This window comes from Pelecanus crispus, chromosome 1 (genome assembly GCF_030463565.1).
Source record: "Pelecanus crispus isolate bPelCri1 chromosome 1, bPelCri1.pri, whole genome shotgun sequence".
Classification (NCBI taxonomy): domain Eukaryota; kingdom Metazoa; phylum Chordata; class Aves; order Pelecaniformes; family Pelecanidae; genus Pelecanus; species Pelecanus crispus.
The window spans coordinates 54,142,568-54,155,376 of NC_134643.1; the positions used below are offsets into that span (position 1 = coordinate 54,142,568).

General features: G+C 37.7%; 1 protein-coding gene across 17 annotated transcripts in view; it reads right to left on the bottom strand.

The window, feature by feature from the left end:
- The window catches only part of ANKS1B (ankyrin repeat and sterile alpha motif domain containing 1B), a 446,177-nt gene that overhangs the window by 170,422 nt on the left and 262,946 nt on the right, over positions 1-12,809 (bottom strand). For all 17 annotated transcript variants that reach the window (XM_075728083.1, XM_075728082.1, XM_075728085.1 and 14 more), the window contains one exon: positions 3,868-3,966. In XM_075728083.1, coding sequence (XP_075584198.1) covers positions 3,868-3,966 — 99 coding nt within the window. The remainder of the gene's footprint in view (positions 1-3,867; positions 3,967-12,809) is intronic.

Sequence of the window (12,809 nt, forward strand, 5' to 3'; positions counted from 1 at the left end):
TTTGGAAGCACAGCTTTACTGCTCATATAACACTACTCACAGAGAGCATGTGCTCATAGCCTGCTCATACCCTCCTTCTTGTCTAGTTCTGCAAAGCACCCAGGAAAGAGGCTGGCTGCCTGCACGCCACTGCTACAAGATTCCCAAACTTGCTTTGTGCTGAGACCTCTTCATGCAGGAAGGAACAAGCTGCATAGTTTAAGAATAGCTCTGAAGCCAGAAGAAAGCTGCTTTCAGCTAACATCTTTCTTCAATCTGTCAAATGAGAGAATGTGTTCCCATTATGCGCTGGGAGAAGCAGCCATACACTGAGCATCCCACACAAAAACATTCCTTTTTCTTATCTAAGTTCTCAGATAAGCTAGGATAATTCTTATTTTCAAAACAATTTTATCTTTTGAGGAACCCCTTGAGAAGTCACTTGCACATAGGTTTTGGATGCCAAAATAACTTGACAATGCTCCTTCGGTTTCCTATGTCATGTCAGTGTGGCTAAATTGTTATGTCATTACTGCTATTATTTTCTTAGTCAATTAAGCATATCGTGCACACAATTCTTTTCTCAGTATTAGTTTTTTTTCTCAAGTCCTTGTACTTGCAACTTCAGTATCTTTTTAGACATTGTCTCTACCTCTCGACATGCCTGAACTTCCTTTTAATAAAATATATAAAATCCTTCTCCCAACATTTATTGATTTCATTCTTTTCACACAAAAAAAATCTTAAATGCAATATCAAACTCTGCTATGAAATTTGCTCTAAGACTGATGTCATGTATAAAATATTTCCATTTCAAGAATTAACTTTACAAATTATATTTCTACTGGAGTGTCTTAACCTTATCTAATAATAATAAGCCATAAAGTGCTCTAGTTAATATTAATGTGAAACTTGAATAACTTAAATTACATTAGTGAGAGATGAGAATTTGGGCTACTAGCTGTAATCCAACAAAAATAAAGGGTATTTTGAAAAGCAGAAATCTAACTGAAAGATTTCAACTCTACCTATCTCTCACAAACATACCAGTTTACCCTCTTATGAAATGTTCTCCTCAAATACAGAATTATCAGGGGAAAATATTTTGAGAATTCTAGGTAAACATATCTTTTTATACTGGTTAAACACTGCATAAGAAACTACAATGATTAATTCATCTACATTTGGACAGATATGTGGTTTTTTTTCCTATTTAGAATTACTTCAAGCTCCAGAAAGTGTTTCCTAAGGCTGCTGGTGTTTGAAATACAGAAATTCATCACTCTTTAGGAAGCCTGCAATTATGAGTAAAAAAAGATAGTCTTTCTTTTCAGCCACTAAATGCCTGTTGCATTTTCAGGCTGCAGAGATGAAAATTGATAAGAATTTTAAAAAGACCTTTAAAAAAAGAGTATTTTAAAACCTTGACAATATATTTGTTGCTTGATTTTTACCTTCTAAGCTTATTCAATACTGCCTGAGTATATGGCTCTAAGGAAGTGTTGTTTCATAGATGTTTTTTAAAGCACTTAACTTCCACCTCAAAATCTGTGTTTAAAAGTATCATAAGACAGGAAACGTTAATAGTAAAACTAAAAATAACATAAATCAGCAATGCTATTAAGTACTAAAACACAAAGAGTCATCAAGTTTTAAATTAAATGAGGAACAGAAAAGAGGTACATGTTCAAAACAAATGAACTAAAAGAATTTTTATCTAATGAGATTGAAATTAGTAGACTCCAATTATGGCTTGAGATCTTAAAATATTTAGATGGTATTGATATTTTGAATGCATGAAGACAGAGCTGAACTCATCAACAAACAGATATACAGAAATGTTTCATGGTTCGTTGTAAGATGTGAAAGTTTTTCAGATCTTCAGCAAGCTGTTGTGAATACAGCAAGGGTGGGTTACATTAAATAAAACTTATCATGATCCCAATTTTTGGGCCCCATAACTATTCTGACAGCCGTGCCTTTCAGAGAACTCAGTTTTGAATAGGAAATTACGTATTTTTACTATGTAAGCTCTCTTGCGTTGCTGAGTCATTTAAGTGAGGAAATGTGATGCACAGCTTCAGCTTTCAACTGTCTTTGTTTTGGTGTAACATTCTTGCATCAAAGACATGTTAAAAACGTGGTCCTTAGGGACTGTTTTTTTTAGCTCAATAGGGAAGATGCTAAAGACTGCCTCACCATTATTCAGCCCATGCTTCAAGCTGTTCTGTGTTACTTAATTATCTTTGGTTCAGATGTTGGTTCTTCCAAGTAACTGCATAACCATCTTGTTCTCAACTGGTTTCAACAGTATCTCTAGATCTTGATTCTGTCCTCCTTTCTCACATTAAGCACATTTTAAAAAGACCTTGGTTGGAGTTTTATGACAGAATCTGGTCTCAGCGTTAGTGAACTCTCCAAAAGAAACATTATTAACAATGTTTTCATAAACACCAGTTACTGAGTGCAGATAGCACTAAAATGATGATATATTAATAATCCATTCATCAGTTTTGAAAAATTTAAACAAGAATACAAGAAAGCTGATCTCTCTAAGAAGTATGAGAAACAGAAAATATACTTCATCAGCTAAGAGCAGGGATTAAGATTACAAAATTTTGTTTGAATGACAGCATTGCAAAAAATTCATAAATTCATAGTTAAACGTTAAATATCTATTGTAATTCATTAGATGTTACTTTTAGATGCCCTACTACTTGTACCATTTATGTCACTTGTCTAATAGGATATGTGGAATATTATTGTCTTTAATAGTCTTTGGTGTTTCAGTGCACAGACCTGTATTGCAGTATATATGGATTCACTAACACATGCAGATACAGAAATTGTTCACAACTTCTGATTTTTCCTGTACAAAAGAAACCCTTGTTCTCTTTTACAAGTGATCCATCCAGTAAGCCATGATGCATCAAAAAGCCTCCTCCAGCAATGTCAGCCTCATGCTCTAGACTGAAAAGTCCTTTAATAACTCTTCTCATTCTCCAGTATTATCAAACTGCAAGCAGACTATTCTCTATTTATCTCAATTATTTTACACATGCTGCTCCCAGAACACTCCATGCACTTTACACTAGGTTTTATTCCTTCCCTAGTATCTTACACTAAGTATCTGCATCACATGTGGCAGCCTTCTGAGCCATACAGGTGTCTACTTCTCATTCATTCTCCTTATACAGCTTTCCAAAATCAAACAGTAAGTTTTCATGCTAGGCCCACTATCTCTCGTTTGGAATGCTAGTAGAAGCCTCCACAGATATATTCTGGTATGCAAAATATAAAAACAATCCCTTTCTATCACTGATTTTAAAATCTATAGTTTAAATCAGCCAGCACCAAAGATGAGTAGAAAAATGACTGCAAGTTATTCTGTCCACAGCTGAGAAGCAAAATTCATGTACACAGCAGCAAATCAAATACGAAACCAGCAGGAAGTCTCTGCATCTTACATAAAAGGCAGGTATTAGGAAAACAATGTTTCATCCAAGGCTTTTAAGAATGCTTATAAACAGGGCAAAGTATTTCCAGGCCAATAGCAATGTAAAGACAAGCATCTGGGATTCATTGACAGCCTTATTTATGTACGTAATGACAGTCTATAAACACATTGATAAGCCAAAAATAATTAAAATAAATTCTAAACAGCCATCACTTCAAATTACAGATTTTACTCTCCTTTGCTTTGTCAACTACATCTGTACAAAGTGAGTCCAATGCAATGACACTATATTATGCCACATTTGCATATGCAAAAACCTTGTCTACAAAAACAGTACAGAGTTATGTTTATGTCCATTCAAAAAAGTGTTTTAAATAACATGAAAGCTGTAGGTGTTAGTTCCCTTGTTTGGATAATATAAGAAACTATACCTTTGGGAGAAGCTGGATTGCTTGGAGTATTCTCTGTCTGTGTCCAGAGTTAAGGATTCCTATTTCCAAGAGATCCTGGTCCTCCATTACATTGCTTCCCTAAAAGTGGAAAAAAAAGGTAGAATAAAAATGAAAAAATAGTAGATGCCTTCAATAGCCTGAAACAAGCCCTTCTGTTGCGTTTATAAGAGAACATTTTGCTTAACTTATAGTATCTGACAAGAATAATAAATTACTGATGATTGCATTCATTTTCACGATGACAAAATACAGCAGAAGGCACTGGAACTCATGGACAATTACTACACTGCTGGCAGCACTGCCAGTGGAGAAATTGTAGCTCTCACTTGAGCCAAATACCAGATGTGAACCGTCTTTCATTTGATTGAAACCAAAGCCATGACTAGAGGAATGTTCAGAAACTTCAGTTTTTCATTACCCTCTGTCCTGGTTTCAGTTGGGATACCGTTAATTTTCTTCCTAGTAGCAGGCACAGTGCTGTGTTTTGGATTTAGTTTGAGAATAACATTGATAACACACTGACATTTTAGTTGTTGCTAAGTACTGCTTATGCTAGTCAAGGACTTTTTCAGCTTCCCATGCTCTGCCAGGTGCACAAGAAACTGGAAGGGGGCACAGCCAGGATAGTTGATCCAAACTGACCAAAGGGCTATTCCATACCATATGACATCATGCTCAGTATAGAAACCAGGGAGAGTTGGCCAGGGGGCAGCAATTGCTGCTCGGGAACTGGCTGGGTATCGGTCTGTGGGGGGTGAGCAATTGCATTGTGCATCACTTGCTTTGTATATTATTATTATTATTGTTATTATTATTTTGCATTCCTTTTCTGTCTTATTAAACTGTCCTTATCTCAACCCATGAATATTACTTCTTTTTTTTTTTTATTCTCTCCCCCATCCCATTGGGAGCAGGGAGACAAAGGAAATGGCTGCGTGGTGTTTAGCTGCCTACTGGGTTAAACCACAACACCATCCTACCTCGCCCAGCTATAGATGATGTTCATTTTTCTCCAGACTTAGCACAGAATAAGATGAGCAGAGTAGATGAGGATAAAATTATTTAGTTCCTTGTTAGTAAAATGGTGAAGACACCAAAGAGGGGGAGTGGTATCAACAAACCCTATACAGTCCCCACCCCCATGAATTTAACTGTACCAGTGCAGCCCTAACTTTATCCACCACTGCGCTTATCTCCCTGATTGCAGGCAGGTCAAATAACTCCTAACATGCAAACAGCTGAAAAAGACCATCTGTTCAAACAATACACAAAATAAGTGCCCACCAAAGTCCATAAAATAAGACTCCACAAATCAAGCCTCTATTCTTAGAAGTTGCTACCAGCAGGAGAGGACTTACAGCTCCACAAACAGGATAATATGACTCCTAAGTTCAAGGAGCCTGACACCACCTAGATAGTAAGTTCAGCATTTGAAGGTTAAGGTAGTTGATTAGCTGGCAGTGACTACTGGGAATCACAGGAGGCACAACAGTAGCTGAAAAAGGCAATTGCAGACGGGGATCAAATCAAGATGGTTCAAAGTAGGCTGGCAGTCTCATGTTGCCTTTTTAGACCACCTCATTTCAGAAAAAAACTCCTTTTTTATTATTATTTTTTTTAAAAAGCTTCTAGATATTACAGTTGTGAACAAAACCTGCAAAAGCCAGGTGACCTGTCTGAACTCTTACCCCTCATGGAGTCTCGTGACACTAATTTACTAGAAGCAAGAATTCTTATTATTTGTACTCATTTAACATCATCATGAAAGTCTTTATGTGAGCAAATCCATGAAAAACTTCATCTCCACCTTTCCATTTGGCTTGCTGCTTCTGACTCAGTAGAGCTCATAAGCAGCAGCAAAATGAAAAGCTAATAGGCACATAACAGAACATGCTTAAATACTTTGCTGAATCAGGGCTTAATAATGGATATGAATTATTTCTGAATATCAAATCTCCTGTCCCACAGCAACATAGCTTTCTTTCAAAAAGCGCACTGGAATATGTAATACTTCACCGTGTTCAGCTGCTAAATCTTCACTCTTTTCAGATGGACTGATTAGTTTACAGATGCACTCTTGAGGACTCTCAAGTGCTACTCTGCAAAGTATCCTGCAAAATCTAGGGGAGGTCTTTTTAAGGCAATCGTGGAAACTTTGCAAAGCTATTACATTTAAAATTATATTTCAGAGTAAGTGGCATGATTTAAGACTACAAGTCTGCAAATCATATCCTGAAAGAATTTGTGTGCAGCATTCAGAACACGGGCAAGCAGAGACCTGCTCTAAAAGGAGAATCTGTGCAATCATGCCACTTTAAGTAGATCACATGGTGTAGGAGTGCATGCACCACAGGCTGTGCAAACAGTCATAGTGATGAGGTGGGGTTAATACCCCCTTCCTCTCCCTGGTAAATACATACAAAGTGTAATTTCCCCTTTCTTCCCTTCTCCTTTAGTAACCTAAAGGAGGCTGGAAACTTAAAGGAAGAACTGGGGAAAAAAACTCTGCATTTTGGGCTGGATTCTCCAGCTGCTGGAAATAGCTGGCATAAATGGATTTAAGCAAACTAGGCCAACTGAGGATCCAGTCCAAAACAAAGACTATACATTTTTGTTCATTTTAATAAATGCAGCTGTATTGTTTACATCTATTGCTTTAACTTCTTTTCACTGTTTTTCAGATTTCACCTTTCATCACTGCATGATGTTTACACACAATCATGGTATACTCATCACTGAGCTACTGCACACTGTTTACTGGTGTCAGTAACCTTGGCATCCAGCTTCAAACGTTGCAATGTTTAAAACCCAATTCAACTAACACTTAGGCACAGGAAAAATCCTGTCTATTTGCACAAAGTTGCTGCATAGCAGAGACAGCACTATTTTATTAATTCTTCACTATTGTTTTTTCCTTACATATTAGTTCATGTATTTTGTTTCTTTGCAGTTGGTATTATATATTTTTTAAAGTATGTCAAGGCTACAAAATCAAATATATAAAACCCAGGAAAACCTGGAATTCATGTTGCCTTCTTGTCCCCTGTCTGAGAAGGCAACAACCTAGTGTTTCAGCATGCTCAGGTTTTGGAACTTTTCCTGTGTGTTACCATCAGTGTCAGCAGTAGCAGACACTCATCCCTCGTGTAAAACAGACTTCATTGTCTCCTGCCATGGAGCTAAATCAGTTCTTCGTCTTTCCACAAGAGCAAACCAGGAAACTTTAGATGCTCAGTATATATCCACTATTGTTTAACATAGAGGAATAAACTGATAGTAGTAGAAAGCTGCTGTCTGCTTTGCAGACGTGCCTGTGAAGAGAAATAAATAGTACCTCTTATTCCTATCTCCCTGGTGTCTGCTCCCATTCTCCCTTTAATCCCAGTCCCTGATTGGTTTTTTACCTCATTCCTCTTCTTGAGCTCCTCCAGTCTCCTATGTTGAGAGTGAGGAAAACCTCACTTCCTTCTGCAGCAGATCAGAGACAAGAGGAGAAATTCTCTCCCTGCTCTTAGCTGCCATGCACGCATTTATTACAAGCTGGGCCAAATTTAACCTCAATTAACTTTACAGAGATGACATGGTAAATGTAATTAAAATGAATATTAATGCAAGAATGTCTTTTCACATTATTTCAGCCTTAAAAATAACTGAGCTATGTTAGCTGAAACATTCACCAAAAAGAAATTATTCTAGTAGACACCTAGAGAATTTGAGTCCAAAGATTTAACTTTGGTATGCTTATATACAGAACTCGTTCTTACAACAGGAAATATAGGACAGCAATCTCTACTGGGGTTATTATGCTTTTATTATGTAATAAAAACATAAGAGGCTTTGTGATACTTCAGTTTCTTAAGTCTACAGGAAAACTTAGTTGGAAGGAAAACGTACTTCTCGGAATTAAAGCAATAAGAATATACCAAAATTCCTTATACAAGGACAGATTCTGATCTCATTCACTTCAGCTTACACTGCTGAAGTTCCTGAAAGAAAGATTCTGGTTCTGAAGTTCCAGTTAGGAAGGAGTGTAGCTGCCCACCCCTGGGATTTGTGGTTTCTGCACAACTCTCAGGAATATAATCTTTCTCCCTCTAAGCATACAGAGGAAGCCAATCTCCTGAGTAAGAAGGCAGTAGTTTCACAGAACAGTTGGGCTCAAGAAGGAAGGAAAAACGATTCTGCATGTGGGAGACTGGAGGCATATGAAAAACAACACAATTTAAAAAACCCAGAAATTTTGCCAAAATCTGAGATCGTTCCTATAAATAAGTTCAGAACAAAATACATAATGGTACACTATGAGATAAGGATTTTACTGGCATTTATTTGGGTTGATCCACAGAAAATCACCTCTGGCACTCTCCACCTGAAGTTAATATAGCCTTTCCCAAAAATGCTGGGTTAGACCTTTATACCAGATTCCAAATGTATGTAAGTACAGATATACATATACAGAATCTTTAGAAAACAATTTAATCTGGAAGATGTCAGATTTATAGCAAAAAAATTACTCTATTAAAAAGAGCCTTAATACATTAAACAGCTCAAAGAACCTCTAAAATCTAATCAAAGCAAAAGATTCATAAACTTGTAGACAACTTCATTTACTATCAAAAGAGAACAACTTTCAAGATTCTTAAAAAAAAAAGAAAAGACCAATACACATTCTACATCTGGCAGGAACAAAAACACTTTGAAAATTTGTCCCTGAAGTTAATAAAATGTGGTGATTAGAACAACATATTAGGATGGCAGGCATGACTGTATGTTTCTCATCGCCTGCCTTTTGTACCTATGTTTTTAATCTTTCTTCATATATTTTCTGTGCATGACACCTATCGTGAAAAATTCCAATGTCTGGTTCTGTCATCTAAGTAAAATAAAAATGATACAAAAGCTGTAAAACAGCTGGAAGATATATCACTAGACTTATCTGAAAACTCAACCACTGAAGTTGGAAGCAAGGGGGTGTGGGCAACAAACCATCTGCTTATGCTTTTTGGTCTTCACCGTGGCTAATAGATTGGAAGCCTGATAAAGGTTGAAGAGAGGTTTCATAGATTTTCATTGCAATCAAAGTTCTGGGAAAAAACCCTCAATGGGGAAGCAAATGCATATGCATCACTTTATGTAAACTGAGTACAAACTGGCTGAAAAAAAGAGAAAGAAAAAAATTAATTTTGCATTTGAAGCTTTTTTCTCTCTTACAGAATAAAAGATTGTTATGTAAGAAATACAAGATTTGGGAGAGTTCTGGCTGTAGGCTGGCAACTAACCCAGCTTCTTCTATGCTCAACTATGTCAGCTAGAGGAGAAAAAGTAGTGAATCTGGTGCCTAAAGCTGTGTAAGAGCTGCTACACACCAGGCTGAGTTGAATTAATTTGCTGAGCAGCCATTATTGAGATCAAATTCAACTGGAGATGCCAAGTGCTACTGGAAGTGGCAACAACTTCTGCTAACCTTTTTATGCTTTTGGTGTATTGGAAATTGGTTTGCCCAAGAGCAGGGTTGGTGTGGGTAAGGGAAGGATCGCTGTAAGGCAAATACAGTATTGATGGGGTAGCACTGGTGGTTGCATCACTCTTGTTGCTTGGGGACCACTATACGCTCTCCTTTGCCCTCTGCCTGCCACCCATGTAGTAATCTGCTGCACAATCAACATTTTGTATTTGCGCTGAATCTCACCCTGGCTGACTGAGACTTGACACTGCAGGAGCACAGCTGGGGGGATCTGAACAGAGTTGGGGCAACAGGCCTCATACTTGGGTTTTCAGGGTTGCTGGAAATACAGCTTGGCACAGAAAGGAAAAAAGAGTATTTGGGAGGTGATACAGTTAGCTGGGGTATCCAGGAGTACTATCATTCCTGCCACTCAGATAAGAGAGGTGGGAGCAGGGCAGGGCCAGATGGGAATGTTCTTCCACTCTACATGCTTGAGTCAGAGATAGAAAACAGACCAACAGCATCAAAGAGCTGTATTGTTCCTTACCCCTTCCACCCTAAATGCATAACTGGGAAGGAAGGGAGCGGGCATCTGGTACCAATGGGAACAAGGACTGTTATGAAGCACATCCTCAACTGCTTACTTAAAACAGCCCTCTCCGTTCCAAATTGCTTTGCTTCTTGCCCACCTAATCCTAATATCCTTCCAAACTGCATTCCCTTGAAATAGTTGACATCTAAAGTGTCCTCTGGCTGGGAACAAATTAAAGACATCTCACAAAATGGTTAAGGACACATTGAATAACCAGGACTTTTCTTTTTCATTGTCTAAATCATATGCCAGAAGGTTTATAAATTTTCATCACAACATAGCTTTTCCACCAGGTAAGAGAAATGACTAGAGAAATGTAGTTTTCAATAACAAAAACTGCTTCTTATTAGTGCAAAAGATTTCAGGCAATGTGTCACACATTTCCTTTCAAAGAAGAACTGGCAAACGACCAGAATTTAGCAAGCTTCAGTATGAGTGAAAAGGTTGCCTCTCATTAGTATTGCCACTGTTAACATGAAAACAAGATCTGTAAGAATGATTATTGAGTGAAATGCTTAACTTGTACTTTGAGGTCAGAAAGATTCATCAGATTCTTGGAAATACTGCAGAAATTGTTATTTCACCTACAAACCTGACAAGACTATGATAGAAAAGTCCCCTACAGGAGCATGAAATTTTGCCTTGGGGAAAAGAGATTGATTATAAAATATGTTGGGAAGAAAGGACCAAGCATGCTGCAAAATAATCATTTGATAACGTTCTTCCAAAATGATTTTGCTTTTAAACTACTGATACCGATACTCATTCTCCGTCCTCACCTTGTTCTATTGTCAGTCTTTACATTTATTACTTTCTAGGCAATTAAAACCCCCACAAAACCAAAGAGAAAACTGGAAGTAAGTTTCCATATTACTGTCATTTTGTCACGAAGTAATAGTAAACGACTATTGAAATGTTGACTTTAAGAGGCCATTTCTCTCATAAATAAGAGTGAGGTGATAGCAATTCAGAGCCCTAATTTACAAACTATGCATAAAGATAGAAGGTGATGTAAGTAGGGTCAGTTTATAAGGGAGTCCCAACAGACACCTAGTCCCACTCTACCTGTGTTTTAAAGATCTCTCTCTGGTTCACATTCAGCTCTTCCAGAAGTGAACCTGAAGTAACCAGTGCCATCAAAAGCTTTACAAATATTGATATTCAAATGAACATACAGTCACAGACCTTTCACACAACAGTAATAGTTAAAGTATAGTGATAATTAAACAATACTGATAGCTGGGACAAGGATCCTTGTAGGAAGAATATCTGCTATTTTTATCCCCTCTTCCTTGTAGCACTGATTCATTACAACCAACACAATTGTCACATGCAAATTAGCTGCACAGATAAGGTGGCAATTGAAAAAATTACCTCTGATGTCGCACTTGGCCCACTTAATTATGAACGCTGTTGACCCAACTCTGCCTATTTAGTCATAACAATTCAATAAAATAATTATTAATACTTACCTAAATTACATCTTAACGTCTTGAATGTATATTGTGAAGATAATTTCACTTCATCTGAGTAATGAAAATTCCAGAGAGTCTATATTGTACCATTATTCAGATTACTTGAGATAAATGCTAGTTAGCTTAGATGCTAAATTTCTCAAAGGACCAACTTTAAAATCAGTATTACTGTGAGCTAATTAACAGACTTCTAAATTCTCAGAAAAATATTCCTTTCTCCAATAAGTGCGTAAGTTTGGGGAGTGCAGGAAGGGGTAAACATGATATTTTCAGAAATAATAAAAATGCTGAATACCTGCTCTGAATGTAACATGGAGCTCTAACCTTGGAGCTAACACTGGTGGTTTTGTAATAAATGTAAAAACTCTGTTCACCTCCCAGAATGTCTCACAGAAGTACTTCCTTCCTCACATTTTAATCAACCCTCATCATGTTGTCTAAAATGTGAGCCACCCAAATCAGCCTAGAGAGTACAAAACAGAGTCAAAGACTTTGCCTGTAAAATTCTGGGCAGGATCCATGTCTTAAAAATAGGTTATTCACAGAAAGAGCCTGTGAAAGTAAAACACAAGCTCAAGAAAATACTTAAGCCTTCACACACTTAGGCCCTAAAGTTATGACTGAGGTCTTGGAAGCACTTGTTCATCTCCTGCCTGCAGCTGAATCCTGCTCATACTGGCAGCTTTACATTTGGGCTGCCTGGTGTTCAAGCTCTCCATTCCGAGCAGATGGAGCAGCGTGGAAACCACGTCAGACCTTCAACTGAGTCTAGAAAGTAGGTCCTCCTCTTAGATGCTATCAGAGCTTGATCTGGTAGAAAGTCTCAGAGCATGCCCAAGGCGGAAACACAGGAACACAGCATGAATTGGCAGCTGCTCCTTCTTACAAATGTGATGGAAGGAGGAAGAATTGCTTTATCTTTCTCATAGCACAGCCCAGCCACTAGAAAATTCATGCAGAAGGCGGGAAATCAGATTCACGTGTCCTTCTCAGACTCGAATTTCCTAAAAAGAGAGGAAGCTATGCAACAACTGATAGGAAAGGGCATTCTGGCATTGAGGAGGAATTGTTCACTGGTCCTGCTGAAACTAAATTGCTGTGAAGTTTAGCCAGTAAGCCAGAAAGGAATATGATCCTTTAGATCAGTGACAGCCGGCTGTGGTAAGTCAATCTTCTTGTGCTGTTGCTAGATATGTTTCTGGTTTACATCCAGTGACTGCCAAGTATAAAAAGCAGAGAAAAAGCTAAAAATTCAGGTCTTTCTATTTCTTTCAACCAAGTATCCTAACTTGTGAGCTACAGACTCGTGCTTCCAGTGCATATGGTAATTTGAAAGAAAGCAGTGAGCCAGCTGTCCTCATCCAAAGGGACTACTTGGATGTCAAGACCCAGAGAATCCAGCCTCCAA